This window comes from Anopheles coustani, chromosome 2 (assembly GCF_943734705.1).
Source record: "Anopheles coustani chromosome 2, idAnoCousDA_361_x.2, whole genome shotgun sequence".
In the NCBI taxonomy this organism is placed as follows: domain Eukaryota; kingdom Metazoa; phylum Arthropoda; class Insecta; order Diptera; family Culicidae; genus Anopheles; species Anopheles coustani.
In genome coordinates, this window is record NC_071289.1 from 88278232 (window position 1) to 88294557 (window position 16326).

Below are 16326 nucleotides of genomic sequence, written 5' to 3' on the forward strand. Positions count from 1 at the left end.
GTTAATACTCTATGTATGAACTACAAAATTTCATCTATTTTGATGATGGATTTCCAATGAATCATGAAAATATCCAATTGGATCACCATGATGATGATTTCCAATTGGAAGTCCAAGATATTGATTTTAAACTGTAACCGGCCTGCTTCACGAGCCGCAAACTCCAACCGCAAACTCAAAAACCGTATAAGTTTAAGTCAAAATTTTTGCGGTTCGTGTAGCCGCGTTTTGCGGTACCAATTCTGTGATGCTTAGTCTACACGAGGCGCAAAACTCTGAAAACACAGGCGAAAATATCATTTTTTCTGGCACTTTTTTTCGCTTCGTGTAGACGTTGCTATTCGTGAGCCGATGTAGATGTAAGCGCGTTCAGCATTTTTTTGATTGTTTAACTGTAAAAAAACAGCACAGATGTATTGTGTACACTGAAATCTTATCAACAACCACTGTACATTATCAAAAACAACTTTTTTCCATCCACCGGCACTCTTTACCAGGTGCGCAAACTTTTGCAAATCTGTTTTTCACTCGCCGACCGAAAAACAGATTTTCGCTTACTTTGACAGTTGACTGACATCATTTTACCATCTGACAGCATTTTACCGCTAACTCACAGCATTTTACCGTTTGCAAAGGTTGCTTTGCGCTTCGTGTAGACCAAGCATGAGCCACGCTACACGAGCCGCAAACTCAAAAACTTTGCGGCGCAAAGAGGTTTTTGTTTTTGATTTTTCAGTTAACTCGAAAATCTTCATTCAAAGCAAACAAGATCTTATTTCAATGCACACAAAAAGTAAAAGATGGATAATCTGTTGATGAGTGAAGTGTGGCTAACTACCCTATCGCGGGTCATCGAGTTGAGTACCCAAAACTTGCAACAACGCATCAGGCAACGCAATAGGCGTATTGTGCGTAGGCAAGAAGATGGCAACCGTTTGCTGGACAATACTGTAGCAGAGCAAGCAAATGAAACTATAATTAACTTTCTTCGCATAAAAAAGGAAGATTTTGATGCTCTCAAGTTACATAAAAAGTGGTAGGATAAAATATTTTAATCTTTATCATTAAACTTTTTGAAACTTTTGGATAAAATCAGTTGGTGGGCCGGACTTTGCCGACCCCTGATCTATAGTGAATTTATAATTGATATTCTAGCTATAAAATGACAAAATATTACTGAAACTGCAAAATAAACACGTAAATTTATCACCATATGTTCGATTATTTTGTTTTTGAGATTTGTTATGTTTACATTTATTTCTTCTTCATCTTCTTCTTCTGGCGCATTTGAGTATGCGGTTAGCTGCCAAAAACTTCGCGGGTGCAGTTTTCAGCTCACGAAGCTGAAAAGTTTCTGACGCAAACTTTTCGGTTGTTCCCCTCTTTGCGCCGCAAAGTTTTTGAGTTTGCGGGTCGTGTACGGGGCTCTAACAATACATAACTCTCTCAACAGCAGATGTGAAACTGGTTTGAAATTTACATTTGTTACATCTACTCCAACCGTCAGCCGTGTCAATGAGCCAGGCTAGATGAGTATATATATTTTCTTTTTCAAATAAAAATTCGTTCGGCGAATAGAAAGTAAAAATTTGCATATTAAGGCTAACGTGAAAGTATTCGCCCCTCTGGTATAAAAGAAATGCGTTTCCAGCAGTAACAGTTCAGTTCGATTTAAACTCTGTAGCAAAGAGGAGTTAACCTATGGTGGAAACTGTAAAAGTTTGTGAAACTTGTTGACAGAAGAACTTTAACGTGATCTCTACACAATCCCCACATAAGAACTGTTATGTGAAATGATCTCTACACTCTTTAATTCAGTGATACGAGTGTACGTCGGAGTGCTTTTGATATTGTACTGTTTCGGAGAAACAGAAGCGTATTCAAAATGGCCTCGCGTGTGTATTAAAGACGGATGTTTAAGAGGAACTTGGCTGAGAGATAGCGTTGACAGTCCCTATGCTGCGTTTCTGGGTATTCCTTTTGCCAAACCGCCCGTCGGTGATCTTCGGTTTAAGGTATACGAAGTGATACCACACATTTTCTTGTCGATTCGTAGCATTTTATTACATTGTTATGTCCCTATTTACAGAACCCTCAAAAGGCAGATTCATGGGAAGGTGTATACGATGCAACAACAGGCAAAGATGCTTGTATTCAAAAAATTTCACTAATTCCTGGTGCTCCAACGTTTGGTGGAGAAGATTGTCTGTATTTAAATGTGTTTGCACCGCAAAATGCGTACTCTCCTGCACCACGACCTCTCCCCGTCATGGTGTACATTCATGGCGGTGGCTTTTTCTATGGATCGGCCCGATTAAGCCAACTTGATCCGGCGAGAATTATGACACAACGGAGGGTAGTGGTCGTCACACTACAGTATCGTCTCGGAGTTTTAGGGTTTTTCTCTACGGGTGATAGTTCGGCGTCAGGAAACTACGGCCTGAAAGATCAAGTCATGGCCCTTCGCTGGGTCCAAAGTAATATCCGTGCCTTCGGAGGAGATCCCGGACGAGTCACTATCTTCGGTCACAGTGCCGGTGGTGTCAGTACCCAGTTACACATGTTGAGTCTGCTGAGTCGTGGACTATTCCATCGGGCCATATCAATCAGTGGAAGTGCCCTTGCCAAATGGACTGCTCCGATTCCCGATCCGTTGTCTGTGGCAAGAACCCACGGTCGTATTTTGGGCATCGCGGATGCGGAATCCATGCCCACAATCGAACTAGTAGAAAAATTTCGAGGGATCGACGCAGACATTTTGACAAATAGTATTGATCTCTTAAAGGTTTGGGATATTCACCCTATCTCCCCATACCGTCCGGCTGTCGAATCTCAAGATGAGCCGGATGCGTTCCTGACTGAAGCTCCCAATACAGCCTGGAGTCATGGGAAACATGCGAACGTTGATTGGTTGACGGGATCTATACCAGCCGATGCTTCGGTTTTCACCCAAACGATCTATCGGAACGAGTCGTTGGTCGCAGATCTGAACCTCAGGTTTTCTAAAATTCTTAAACTTTTTCTGCTAACGGATATATCATCCAAACATTTGAAAAGCTTAAGGCAACGATACTTTAAGACCACTCCTCCTGACAAATGGATTACGCCTACAAATTACGGAGAAATCACTGCAGTAAGTATCTACTTACAACCGTTATTAAACACACGGACCACAGATTAAAAATAATTTGAATTTCCCAGATGCTCTCCGAAGCCGAATTTCTCTATCCAATGATCAAAAGTGTCAAGGAGCAGATTCAAACTCGTAAACAAGGAGGATCCACTAGCGTGTACTCCTTCCAGTTCCAAGGACGCTATGCATACTCACAAGTCTTCACCGGTACCAATCGGTCGTACGGACTGACCCCTTCAGATCAATTGATCTACCTCTTCAGAATTCCTGAACTCTTCCCTGAGTTTCCTCCCGGTTCACCCGAAGCAGAAATGTGTCAGCTGTGGGTTAAGTTTCTGGTAGATTTTGCGACAAAAACGAACATCAAAAAGGAAGGAATCTGCACCGCGCTTCAATGTAATGTGGTGACATTCGGAAACACTAACAACGTTTATTTCCCAGTCAATAAAACGCTCGTACCTCGGTTAGATGAGGACGTGTACCAGTTTTGGAGGAAATTTTATGGAGAATAAAACAAAAAGAGAATATAACAAGATATGGTTTTTGTGTGGTGTTGTTAATATTACTACTACTCTAATTGCTTAATGTACTAGAAGGGTAAAATAAGAATGCCTTTAAAGGCAAAGTTTAGCGAGAACGACTATAACACTTATTAATGGAAGGATTTGTTCATACTCTACGTATGAACAACAACAGTGTATCTATGTTGTTGATAGATTTCCAATCAACGATAGGAATTAATTGGAAGTTCATAATGATGATTTCAAATTTACACTGGTAATACAGTGAAGACACACTGTATGATTCTATTATGTATTACTTTTGTTCCACTATGCAAAGTGTGTATGAACTACATCATTACACTCATGGCAATGTGTAGAAAACTACGAGAAATGGATGGAATCTCATCAACAAGATGTGAAACCGGTTTAAAGTTTAAATTTGTTACTTCCATCGCAACCTTCGGTCGTATCAAGGACACAGGACAAATGAGTATATAAGTTAAGAATCAAATCGCTACACCACCAACAAACGCAGATGCACCTTCTGCAAACGCAGCTAACAGATCAGATGTCTTCGCCAACGTTCCCAAAACAAACTCAACGGAACGTTGGGCTTCGTCAGCAGTCTCCACGATTCTCCCAACCACGATGCCGATGCCACGTCAGCAATACTCCTCGACGACAGCAGCGACCAACGCGAACGCGAACTCAACGGCAGTTAGTTACAGTTAGCATCTAGACAGGAACAGTACTAGCCGTACTCTTTAGGTTTAAATTTAGTTTTAGTTTTTAAAAACTTTAATGTAACAATAAAAATTATAATTGGCGCAGCCGGGGTAGGATTTTCAGTAGTGTAACGCAGCCGCATTTATTGCTTTCGCAAGTGAATATTGTGAAATTGTGCTGGGAACCATTGAAAATCTTACGGAACCAAAACTCACCGAACGGACATCCCGAGCGAACATCGGAACCCGAACGGAGCCACAACCAGCCAAACGGACATTGGCAGCCGAGCGAACATCGGTACCCGAACGAACATCGGAAACCCTAGATAAGGTAAGAAATTTTTTTTTAATAACTTTAAGTGAATAAAAAAGTGAAGTGAAACAAGTTTAAAAATGGAGCAACAAATTGCAATGTTACAACAAGAATTAGAGAATAGGAATGAAATTATTCATCAATTACAAGTAGAAGCAGCAGGTGCCGCTGAAGCCGCGCACGCAGCACGAGCAGCTCAAGCTGAACATGCTGCGCAAGCACAAAAAGCAGCAGCACAGGCCAACGTAGGAACGGCAAACGCCGAGAGTATTTTGAAAACATTGCAAACGCCTCAGATCATTCGCGATCTACCATCGTTCAGTGGTGACTCAGTGAAACTACACTCATTCATCCGGTCGATTGACAATTTGATACCGCTCATTGATTCGGTACGTGGAACATCCATGCACGTAATCTGGATTCAAGCGATCCGATCAAAAATTGTTGGAGAAGCAGATAATGTGTTAGAGTTGTATGGAACCAATTTAGATTGGGCCGAAATAAAAGCCAATCTAATTACGCATTATAGTGACAGGAGAGATGAAGTTTCGCTAACCCGCGATTTATTCAACACCGCGCAGTCAGGAACAGTGGAAGATTTCTACGGTAGAATCTCCCATATCGTTTCGTTGCTAGTAAATCTACTAAACATAAATGAAAGAAATCCGCAGGTAAAAACAGCAAAGAATGTTTTCTACCAGCAGATGGGACTAAAGGTCTTCCTCTCAGGACTTAAAGAACCATTAGGGCCAATAATCCGCGCACAAGCTCCGAACACCTTAAAAGAAGCATTAAGACTATGCCTTGAAGAAAATAACTACCACTATGGGAAAAACGCACCAAAATCACAACCTCCACCAATCCCATCCAAACCATACCGATTTATACCAACTCCTCATCCACAGAACCCGAGACCATTTCTACCACCAATCCAACCAAGAAATCCGTACCTTCCGTACCCACCAATCCAACAAAGAAATCCATACCTCCCTTACCCAGTAAGACAACAATTTAACCCGTTTCCAATAAACCCAGTAAGACAACAATTTAACCCGTTTCCAATAAACCCAGTAAGACCACAACAAACCCATCAACACAGTCCATTCCCAAGACAACAAAACTTCCCTTTCGCTCAAAAATTCAATTCACATCAAAACACAAAACCAACCCCAATGGAAGTGGATCCTTCGATAAGATCTAGGAAAGTAAATTACTTGAATAGACCTCACTACCAAATCGAAGAAGACCCCTCACAGGAAATGTATCTCCTTGAGCCTCCACAGGAATGGAGTGACTACTATTATTACCAACCCCAAGATGAAGAACAGTATACAGAGTTTGTGGATAACACAACTCACTGCGAAGAACCCACAAGTAGCACGGAGAAACCCACAAAAGAAAAACCAAATGTCGTCACCGACGACCTAAATTTTCAAACAGCCGGTTTCTTAACGGAAAAAACGTAAACAATTGCATCCCCTATATAGAAATTCCAACAAACAAAGGTCCGTTACGCTTCCTAGTAGATACAGGAGCTAACAAAAATTATATCGACCCCAAACATGTTAACTTTGAAAGATGTCGTCAAACAACCCCATTACAAGTTCGTAACGTAAAAGGTTTACACCAAATAAACCGCTATGTCGAATTTAACCCTTTCCCACAAATCAAAAACACAGAAAAATCAACCTTTTTCGTATTCAACTTCCATGACTTCTTCGACGGTCTAATTGGATATGAGACGTTGAAAAGCTCAAAAATAAACATCCGCACAGATACAAATGAACTGGAATTTCCTAATGGAAAAATAAAACTTTTTAATAAATATCCCGAAAAAACTAAAATCAACCTAAACTCAAACGAAACGAAAGCAATCAATTTACCCATAAATTCAGAAGACGGAGATTTTTTCATCGAGAATGACCTTTTCATTCAAAACAACGTACTTATTCATTCTGGTTTATACACCGCACACAATAGACAAACCTATGTTCTGATTTCCAATTTTTCCGATCAGGCATGTGAATTTGATTTAAACGATAATTACATGAACATTGAAATCAATAACTTCGAAACAGGCACCAGCGAAATCCAGCCAAATGCCACAGATACACCAACCCTTGATCAACTACGCTTATCACACCTAAACAGTGACGAACAGAAAAAACTGCTAAAAATAATACACAAATTTGAAGATATTTTATACATTGAAGGAGAAAAGCTAACATTCACCAATGCCATAAAACATACGATAAAAACAAAAGACGATTTGCCGATTCACGCAAAATCGTACCGCTACCCATTTTGCCACAAAGAAGAAGTTCAACGTCAAATTACAAAAATGCTTGAACAAGGCATCATACGACACTCCAGTAGTCCATGGACGTCCCCAGTTTGGATTGTTCCCAAGAAGCTAGATGCTTCTGGTAAACAAAAATGGAGACTAGTAATTGACTACAGAAAATTAAACGAAAAAACCGTTGACGATCGTTATCCAATCCCAAACATTACAGACATTCTAGACAAGTTAGGTCGTTGCATGTATTTCACGACACTCGATCTCGCCTCTGGATTTCACCAAGTCGAGGTTGACGAAGCGGACATTCCGAAAACTGCATTCAGTGTTGAAAATGGACACTATGAATTCCTCAGAATGCCCTTCGGTCTGAAGAATGCACCCTCTACCTTTCAGCGAGTAATGGATAATGTGCTGAGAAAGTACATTGGTCGTACTTGTCTTGTTTATATGGATGATATTATTATTTTCTCCACCAGCCTCACAGAACACTTGGACAGCTTAACAAAAATATTCACTACACTCAGAAAACACAACTTAAAAATACAATTAGATAAAAGTGAATTTCTTCAAAAAGAAGTTGCATTTCTAGGTCACATTGTAACACCCGATGGAGTTAAACCCAATCCCGACAAACTCGAAATTATAAAGCACTGGCCAATCCCACAAAACGAAAAGGAACTACGAGGATTCCTAGGAGTTCTAGGTTATTATCGTAAATTCATTCGTGACTTCGCAAAACTCGCAAAACCATTGACTAATTCTTTGAGAAAAGGAGAGTCAATAACACACTCCAAAGAATTTCTTGCAGCTTTCGAAAAATGCAAAACTATCCTTTCTGGAAGTGATATTTTACAGTACCCAGATTTCACCAAACCATTTGTTTTAACCACAGACGCCTCAAACTTTGCGATAGGAGCAGTTCTATCCCAAGGAACAATAGGAAGTGATAAACCCGTCGCATTCGCATCCAGAACATTGAATAAATCTGAAGAGAAATACTCCACAATAGAAAAAGAACTACTTGCAGTAGTGTGGGCATGCAAATATTTTCGACCATATATTTATGGACGAAAATTCACTCTCTATACCGACCATAAGCCGCTAACATACGGCTTGAATCTGAAAAATACAAACAATAGACTGGTCCATTGGCGCCTCTCATTGAGCGAATTCGATTATGAAATCAAATATCGCCCTGGGAAGCAAAACGTAGTCGCCGATAGTCTTTCACGAATCCAAAACGAGCTAAACACCAACGAGAGCACCTCATCTAACATAAGTGCACACTCAGCAGATACAGATGATTCCGAATTCATCAAATGCACGGAACAACCATTAAATTACTTCAGTAATCAAATCATACTTAAAATCGGACCACAAGATTCTGACCATTACGAGCAAATTTTCCCAAGGATTTTTCGAAGAACAATCACCAAACTTGTTTTCGGTATCCCTGCCATAATTAGAATATTCAAAGAATACATGGATCCTAGAAGAACCAACTGTATAATGTGTCCGGAAAATATAATAAACACCCTTCAAATAGTTTACAAAAATTATTTCAGCAGATGCAGAACATTCAAAATCGTTGTTACTCAAAAGCTTCTAACTGACTTAAAAACGCCTGAAGAACAAAATCACATCATAGAAAAAATACATGAATCAGCTCACAGAGGAATCGAAGAAAACAAAAAGCAAATAGAAAAACAATACTATTTCCCAAAGATGAAACATAAAATCCAACAGTTTATAAAAATCTGCGAAATATGTAATACAAACAAATATGACAGACACCCATACAAAGTACATATTGGACGCACCCCTAACACCACAAGACCCTTTGAAATAGTCCACATCGATATCCTGTTATCACAACCATGCATATTCCTTTCTGCAGTAGATAAATTTTCAAGATACGGAACACTAATATCAATCAAATCAAGAACCATTACAGATATCCGCAGAGGACTACTAAAATTATTCTCCACATACGGCACACCAGGACTGATCGTAAGCGATAACGAACCAGCACTGCGATCAGCGGAGATACGAGGTTTGGCAAATAACTTGAACATTCAAATTCACTTTGTTCCAGCAAATCATAGCGAGAGTAACGGACTAGTCGAGAGATTCCACTCGACGATAGCCGAAATCTATCGATGTATCCAGACGAAGTACCAGGACCTAAGTAAAAAAGAAATCTTTCAAGTGGCTTGCACGTTGTATAATAATACAATACATTCCTCAACAGGATTCAAGCCACGAGAAATATTTTTTGGCCTCAAAGAAGGACAAGAACGTCCCTTAAACATCGATCAGATAATAGAAGAGAAAAACAAGTTCTATGATGAAATAATTTTGGCAAACGAAAAAACTCAAAATAAAAACATAAATTACCACAACAAAAATAGAGAAACACAACCGATCATAGAACCTGGAAAAACAATCTATAAAAAAATCCAAGGCATCAAAAAGAAAACAAAAGAAAAGTACCATCCGACTAGAGCTATCGAAGACAAAGGAAGAGTCGTTATCGATAGGTCTGGACGAGATGTTCACAAGGAAAATATTAAAAGAATTTAAAGCCAACGATAACTAATACTTTCTTATCATTTTAGGATGGAATACTTATTCTTCATCATACTCATCATCCCGTTTTCCACGCCCAAATTTATTCAAATACACGACATAACCAGCAACCAAGGAGCACTCACTCTAAGTGCCGGCGAAGGACGAATCCAGGAGGGATTCAATAGATTAATACACACGATAGATTTAAAAGAATTAGAAGATACAATGAGAATACTAGAAAACTTAGTCTTAAAAGGTAACAATTCAGCAGGAGATTTTTCAAGACTCATAAATCTGAAATTCAACGATATCAAAAAAAGATACAAAACCCTTCTTCCATCGAACTCCAAATCAAAAAGATCCATTGATGCATTAGGAAGCATTATAAAAGTTATCACTGGAAACTTAGATGCAGAGGATATGAGAGAGATAAATTCCCGTATTAAGAACATTAAAGAATCAGACAGCAAGCTTATAGAACAAAACAATAAGCAAGTCAGGATTAACAATGAATTCCTAGACCAATTTAAAAATCTTAGAGAACACATACAAAACCAGGAAAATACAATCCAAAAGCTAATAGCACAAAAAGGTTATACAATCTCAGAGAACACAAAAATTTCAATTCTTTTTCAACTAGATATTATGTTAAGAATCCTAAATACGATAGAAACAGCTATGAGTTTTGCAGAACTCAACATAGTTAGTAGAGATCTATTAAGCATTAGAGAGCTAGAATCAATTGCACAGCAATTAAAACAATCTAACGTCAGAATAGACCATCTTGAGGACGTGTTCGCATACCTGACAACAACCGTATTCTACCATGGAGCCCATCTAGTAATCAGCATCGATATTCCAAACTTAACGCCCACCGTATACAAAAGAATGATTATTGAGGAATTGCCAACAGGGAACAAATCAATTGACATACAGTACCACATCATCCTAACGAATTTAAACGAGACGTTAGCCATTCGAGCGCAAGATAGAGAAACAAGTAACACAAAGCCACACATTTACAAAAGGAACCATCTCGTAAACATAACCGATGGATTCTGTATTGCACCTATAGTGAGAGGAAAACACGGAAAATGTCCATACGTAGAAACCTCCCAAGCTACAGAATACAAACTCCTAACACATGGAACACTAATCGTCAAAACAATGCAAGAAAGCACCGTAATGAGCAGCACATGCGGAATTCCCAAGAAAACACTACAAGGCAACTATCTAATCGTTTTCTACAACTGTACGATCATAATAGGAGATCAACTCTTCGAGAATCTGGAGTTGCATTTTAAGCATCCAATAATAGTGCCACTAGAAAAGCACCAAATAGAAGAAACCAATCTGCGAAAGGCTTACACCGTCTCACAGCTACATGAAATGCACACAGAAACGCGAGAAACGTTAGAATCGATCAAGTTCCAGCAGCATACCTCTATCACGGCAATTTTAATAGTCTTCTCAATTACAATCCTTATAATCATTCTGCTTAAACGAGAAACCATCAAAACATTCTGGACAAGAAGCTCGAGACGCGCTTCTTCTGGGGATGGAGTAGTTAAGAATCAAATCGCTACACCACCAACAAACGCAGATGCACCTTCTGCAAACGCAGCTAACAGATCAGATGTCTTCGCCAACGTTCCCAAAACAAACTCAACGGAACGTTGGGCTTCGTCAGCAGTCTCCACGATTCTCCCAACCACGATGCCGATGCCACGTCAGCAATACTCCTCGACGACAGCAGCGACCAACGCGAACGCGAACTCAACGGCAGTTAGTTACAGTTAGCATCTAGACAGGAACAGTACTAGCCGTACTCTTTAGGTTTAAATTTAGTTTTAGTTTTTAAAAACTTTAATGTAACAATAAAAATTATAATTTATATTTTTAAATTGAAATTCGGTAAGCAAAGAGAAAGCAAGAATCTGCAGATTAAGGCCAACGAGAAAGCACTCACCTTTCTGGTATAAAAGCAATGCAATTCCATCAACAGCAGTTCAGTTTCATTTACACTCTGCAGCAAAGAGGAGTTAACACTTGGTGAAGATTAGAAGTTTGTGAAAAGTGAAAAGTTCTTTAATGTAGAATTATCTCTACACAATTAGCTTAAATAACATCTTTAATGAAGAATGATCTCTACACTCTTAAACTCAGTGGTGAGAGTATATGTTGGAGTGCTGTTGATAACCTACTGCTTTAAAGACGCAGAAACGCATCGAAAATTACCTCGCGTGTGCATTAAAGATGGATGTTTAAGAGGAACTTGGCTGAAAGATCCTCTCCTGCTGAACAATTCCTATGCTGCGTTTCTGGGTATTCCTTTTGCCAAACCGCCCGTCGGTGATCTTCGGTTTAGGGTATATAAAGCAAGTGATACTACACATTTTGTGATGTGATAACATCGTTATGTCCCTGCTTATAGAATCCTCAACCGGCTGATTCCTATGAAGGTGTATACGATGCCACAACAGATAAAAATGCCTGTATTCAGAAAGCTCCCGACATCGCTAGTTCTCCAGTTTTTGGTGCAGAAGATTGCCTGTATTTGAATGTGTTCACACCGCAAAATGCTTATTCCCCAGCATCGAGACCTTTACCCGTCATGGTGTACATCCACGGTGGAGCCTATACAGTTGGATCGGCCCGATTAAGCCAACTTGATCCAGGAAGAATTATAATAACAAGGAAGGTGGTGGTCGTAACGCTACAGTATCGTCTCGGCGTGTTTGGATTTTTCTCTACGGGTGATAGTTCGGCGTCTGGAAATTACGGCCTGAAGGATCAAGTCATGGCCCTTCGCTGGGTCCAAGATAATATCCGAGCTTTCGGAGGAGATCCTCGACGAGTCACTATCTTTGGCCATAGTGCCGGTAGTGGTTGCACTCAGTTTCACATGTTGAGCCCGCTGAGTCGTGGACTATTCCATCGGGTCATATCGATGAGTGGAAGTGCCCTTGCCAAATGGAGCGCTCCGATTCCCGATCCGTTGTCTATGGCAAGGACCCACGGTCGTATTTTGGGCATCGCGGATGCGGAATCTATGTCCACAATAGAACTAGTAGAAAAATTTCGAGGAATTGACGCGGACATTTTGACGAACAGTATTGATCGCTTGAAGGTGTGGGATATTCACCTTAACGCCCCATACCGTCCGACTGTCGAACCTCAAGATGAGCCGGATGCGTTCCTGACTGAAGCTCCCAATACAGCCTGGAGTCATGGGAAGTACGCGAGCGTTGATTGGTTGACGGGATCTATACCAGCTGATTCTTCGGTTTTCACCCAAATGGTCTATCGGAACGAGTCGTTGATCACAGACCTGAACCTCAGGTTTACTGAAATTCTTGACCTTCTTCTGCTAACGGATATATCATCCAAACAGTTGAAACGCTTAAGGTGGCGTTTTCTTAAAACCACTCCTCCTGACAAATGGATTACGCCTACAAATTACGACGAAGTCACTACTGTAAGTATCTACTTACAACCGTTATTAAACACACGAACAATAGATTAAACACAAATCCAATTTTCCAGATGCTCTCCGAAGCCGAATTTCTATATCCTATGATCAAAAGTGTCAAAGAGCAGATTCAAAACCGAAATCAAGCAGGATCCACTAGCGTGTACTCCTTCCAGTTCCAAGGACGTTATTCATTTTCACAAATCTTGACCGGTACTAATCAGTCGTACGGACTGACCCATTCAGATCAATTGATCTACCTTTTCAGAATGCCTGCTATCTTCCCTGAGTTTCCTCCCGGTTCACCCGAAGCAGAAATGTGTCAGCTGTGGGTAAAGTTTCTGGTAGATTTTGCGACAAAAACGAACATCAAAAAGGAGAGAACGTGCACCGCACTTCAATGTAATGTGGTGACGTTCGGAAACACTAACAACGTTTATTTCCCAGTCAATAAAACGCTCGTACCTGGGTTAGATGAGGACTTGTACCGATTTTGGAAGAAGTTTTATGGAGAATAAAACAAAAAGAGCATAGATCAAAATTTGTGTTTTATGTGGTGTTGTTTACATGAAGACTTATTAATGAAAGGATTTGTTCATACTCTATGTATGAACACCAAAAGTTTATCTATTTTGGTGATGGATTTCCAATCAATCATGAAAATGTCCAATTGGATCTCCATGATGATTGTTCAGAACGGAACGGCTGGTTTTAATTGTGTAAATTTGTAACGAGAAGATTCAAGTAGGCGTTTCTTGACTGCGTTTGAAGAGTGCAATTTTTTACCAACGCAGCAGGCTAGATTAAGTTTTTTCTATATCGTAGCAGTCTCTTGCATTTGGATTGTGGCATGAGAAGCACGCGTTTTCAATTTGGAGATAATAGAAATAAAACACAACGTAGAAATCTTTAAAAACTAGGAGCGATAGTTTCAAGAGGCAGTTCGAACGAAACAATGATGTTTTCCAATTGGAAGTCCAAGATATTGATTTAAAACTGTAACACTACATAACTCTCTCAACAGCAGATGTGAAACCGGTTTGAAGTTTACATTTGTTACATCCACCCAAACCCAGTATCAGTGACACAGGCTAGAGGAGTATATATTTTTTTAATTAAAATTCGTTCAGCGAAGAGAAAGTAAAAATTAGCATATTAAGGCTAACGTGAAAGTATTCGCCCTTCTGGTATAAAAGAAAGGCGTTTCCGTCAGTAACAGTTCAGTTCGATTCAAACTCTGTAGCAAAGAGGAGTTAACCTATGGTGGAAACTGTAAAAGTTTGTGAAACTTGTTGACAGAAGAACTTTAACGTGATCTCTACACATTTAGCTGACATAAGAACTTTAATGTGAAATGATCTCTACACTCTTTAATTCAGTGATGCGAGTGTACGTCGGAGTGCTTTTGATATTGTACTGCTTCGGAGGAACAGAAGCGTATTCAAAATGGCCTCGCGTGTGCATTAAAGACGGATGTTTAAGAGGAACTTGGCTGAGAGATAGCGTTGACAGTCCTTATGCTGCGTTTCTGGGTATTCCTTTTGCCAAACCGCCCGTCGGTGATCTTCGGTTTAAGGTATATGAAAGCAAGTGGAACCACACATTTTCTTGTCGATTTGAACATGTGGTAACATCGTTATGTCCCCACTTACAGAACCCTCAACCGATAGATTCATGGGAAAATGTATACGATGCAACAACAGACAAAAATGCTTGTATTCAGAAAGATCCCGTCAATCTAATTTCTCCAATTTATGGCGCAGAAGATTGTCTGTATTTGAATGTGTTTGTACCGCAGGATGGGTACTCTCCAGCAGCGAGACTTTTACCTGTCATGGTGTACATTCATGGTGGATCCTTTACAGTTGGATCGGCCCGATTAAGCCAACTTGATCCGGCGAGAATTATGACACAACGGAAGGTAGTGGTCGTAACGCTACAGTATCGTCTCGGCGTGTTTGGATTTTTCTCTACGGGTGATAGTTCGGCGTCAGGAAACTACGGCCTGAAAGATCAAGTCACGGCCCTTCGCTGGGTCCAAGCTAACATCCGTGCTTTTGGAGGAGATCCCGGACGGGTCACAATCTTCGGTCAGAGTGCCGGTAGTGCCAGCACCCAGTTACACATGTTGAGCCCGCTGAGTCGTGGACTATTCCATCGGGCCATATCGATGAGTGGAAGTGCCCTTGCCAAATGGAGCGCTCCGACTCCTGATCCGCTGTCTGTGGCAAGGACCCACGGTCGCATTTTGGGCATCGCAGATGCAGAGACTATTGCCCCGACGAAACTTGTTAAAAAGCTTCGGAAATTTAGTGCGAGCGAATTATTAACTAGCACCGATGGCTTGAAATTTTGGAAATATCAATCTAGTGTCCCCTATCGTCCCGTTGTGGAACCGCAAAATGAACCGGAGGCATTCCTGACCGAAAATCCCAATACTGCCTGGAGTCTTGGGAAGTACACGAGCGTTCCCTGGCTGACCGGAACCATACCGACAGATGCCTCGTTTCAAACGCAAGTAGTCTACCAGAACAAGTCGCTGATTGCGGAAGTAAACCCCCTATTCCCACAACTGTTTCAAATTTCTCTCCAAACTGAAGTATCGAACGTGGGGTTTGAAAGCTTGAGACGGCGGTTCCTCAAGACCACTCCCCCCAATAAGTGGCTTACGGAAACGAACTATGCCGAAATCACTAAAGTAAGTAGAAGTACCCGAAGTGGTACGGAGGACTGTTGTGATTAGTTTATTTCTAATTTCCCAGATGCTCTCGGAAGCCGATTTCATCTATCCAATGATCAAGGGCGTGAAGCAGTATCTTCAGAACCAGAACCACGCCCCGACGAGTGTGTACTCCTTCCAGTTCAATGGACGGTACTCCTACTCACAAGTCTACACGAGGACCAACACATCCTATGGATTGACTCATCCGGATGAATTGATCTACCTCTTCAGAATTCCTGAACTCTTCCCAGAGTTTCCTCCCGGGTCACCCGAAGCAGAAATGTGCCAGCTGTGGGTGCAGTTTCTTGTGGGGTTTGCTACAAAATCCAACATTAAAAAAGAAGCAACTTGCACTGGGATGCACTGCAACGTGATGACTTTTGCAAATTCCAACAACACTTATTTCCCGGTAAGAAAAACCCTGGTGTCTGGCCTGGATGAAGACATTTACGGGTTCTGGAAGGCATTTTTTGCGGAATGAATCTGCTAACAGGTTCAACTCTGAGATGAACAAGCACCATTAGTTACATGAAGAATATTTAGCACCGAGATAACAGTTTTTTAACAGTATGCACAAAAACTTATCCT

General features: G+C 40.6%; 1 protein-coding gene across 1 annotated transcript; it reads left to right on the top strand.

Annotated features, from left to right (window-relative positions):
• The first annotated feature begins 1793 nt into the window (after positions 1-1793).
• Positions 1794-16219, top strand: LOC131265277 (uncharacterized). The gene is made up of 7 exons (XM_058267539.1): positions 1794-2015; positions 2090-3133; positions 3202-3633; positions 11979-12426; positions 14396-14592; positions 14671-15714; positions 15779-16219. Exons 1-7 carry the CDS (start codon positions 1794-1796, stop codon positions 16217-16219), a joined length of 3828 nt encoding a protein of 1275 aa, XP_058123522.1.
• The last annotated feature ends 107 nt before the right edge of the window (positions 16220-16326 follow it).

What these genes read in the sequence shown, in the direction of transcription:
- LOC131265277 (XM_058267539.1), top strand. Translation starts at nt 1,794, where the DNA reads ATGATCTCTACACTCTTTAATTCAGTGATACGAGTGTACGTCGGAGTG. An exon ending in TCGGTGATCTTCGGTTTAAG is followed by an intron (nt 2,016 to 2,089) that starts GTATACGAAGTG and finishes CCCTATTTACAG; the next exon opens with AACCCTCAAAAGGCAGATTC. An exon ending in ACTATGCCGAAATCACTAAA is followed by an intron (nt 15,715 to 15,778) that starts GTAAGTAGAAGT and finishes CTAATTTCCCAG; the next exon opens with ATGCTCTCGGAAGCCGATTT.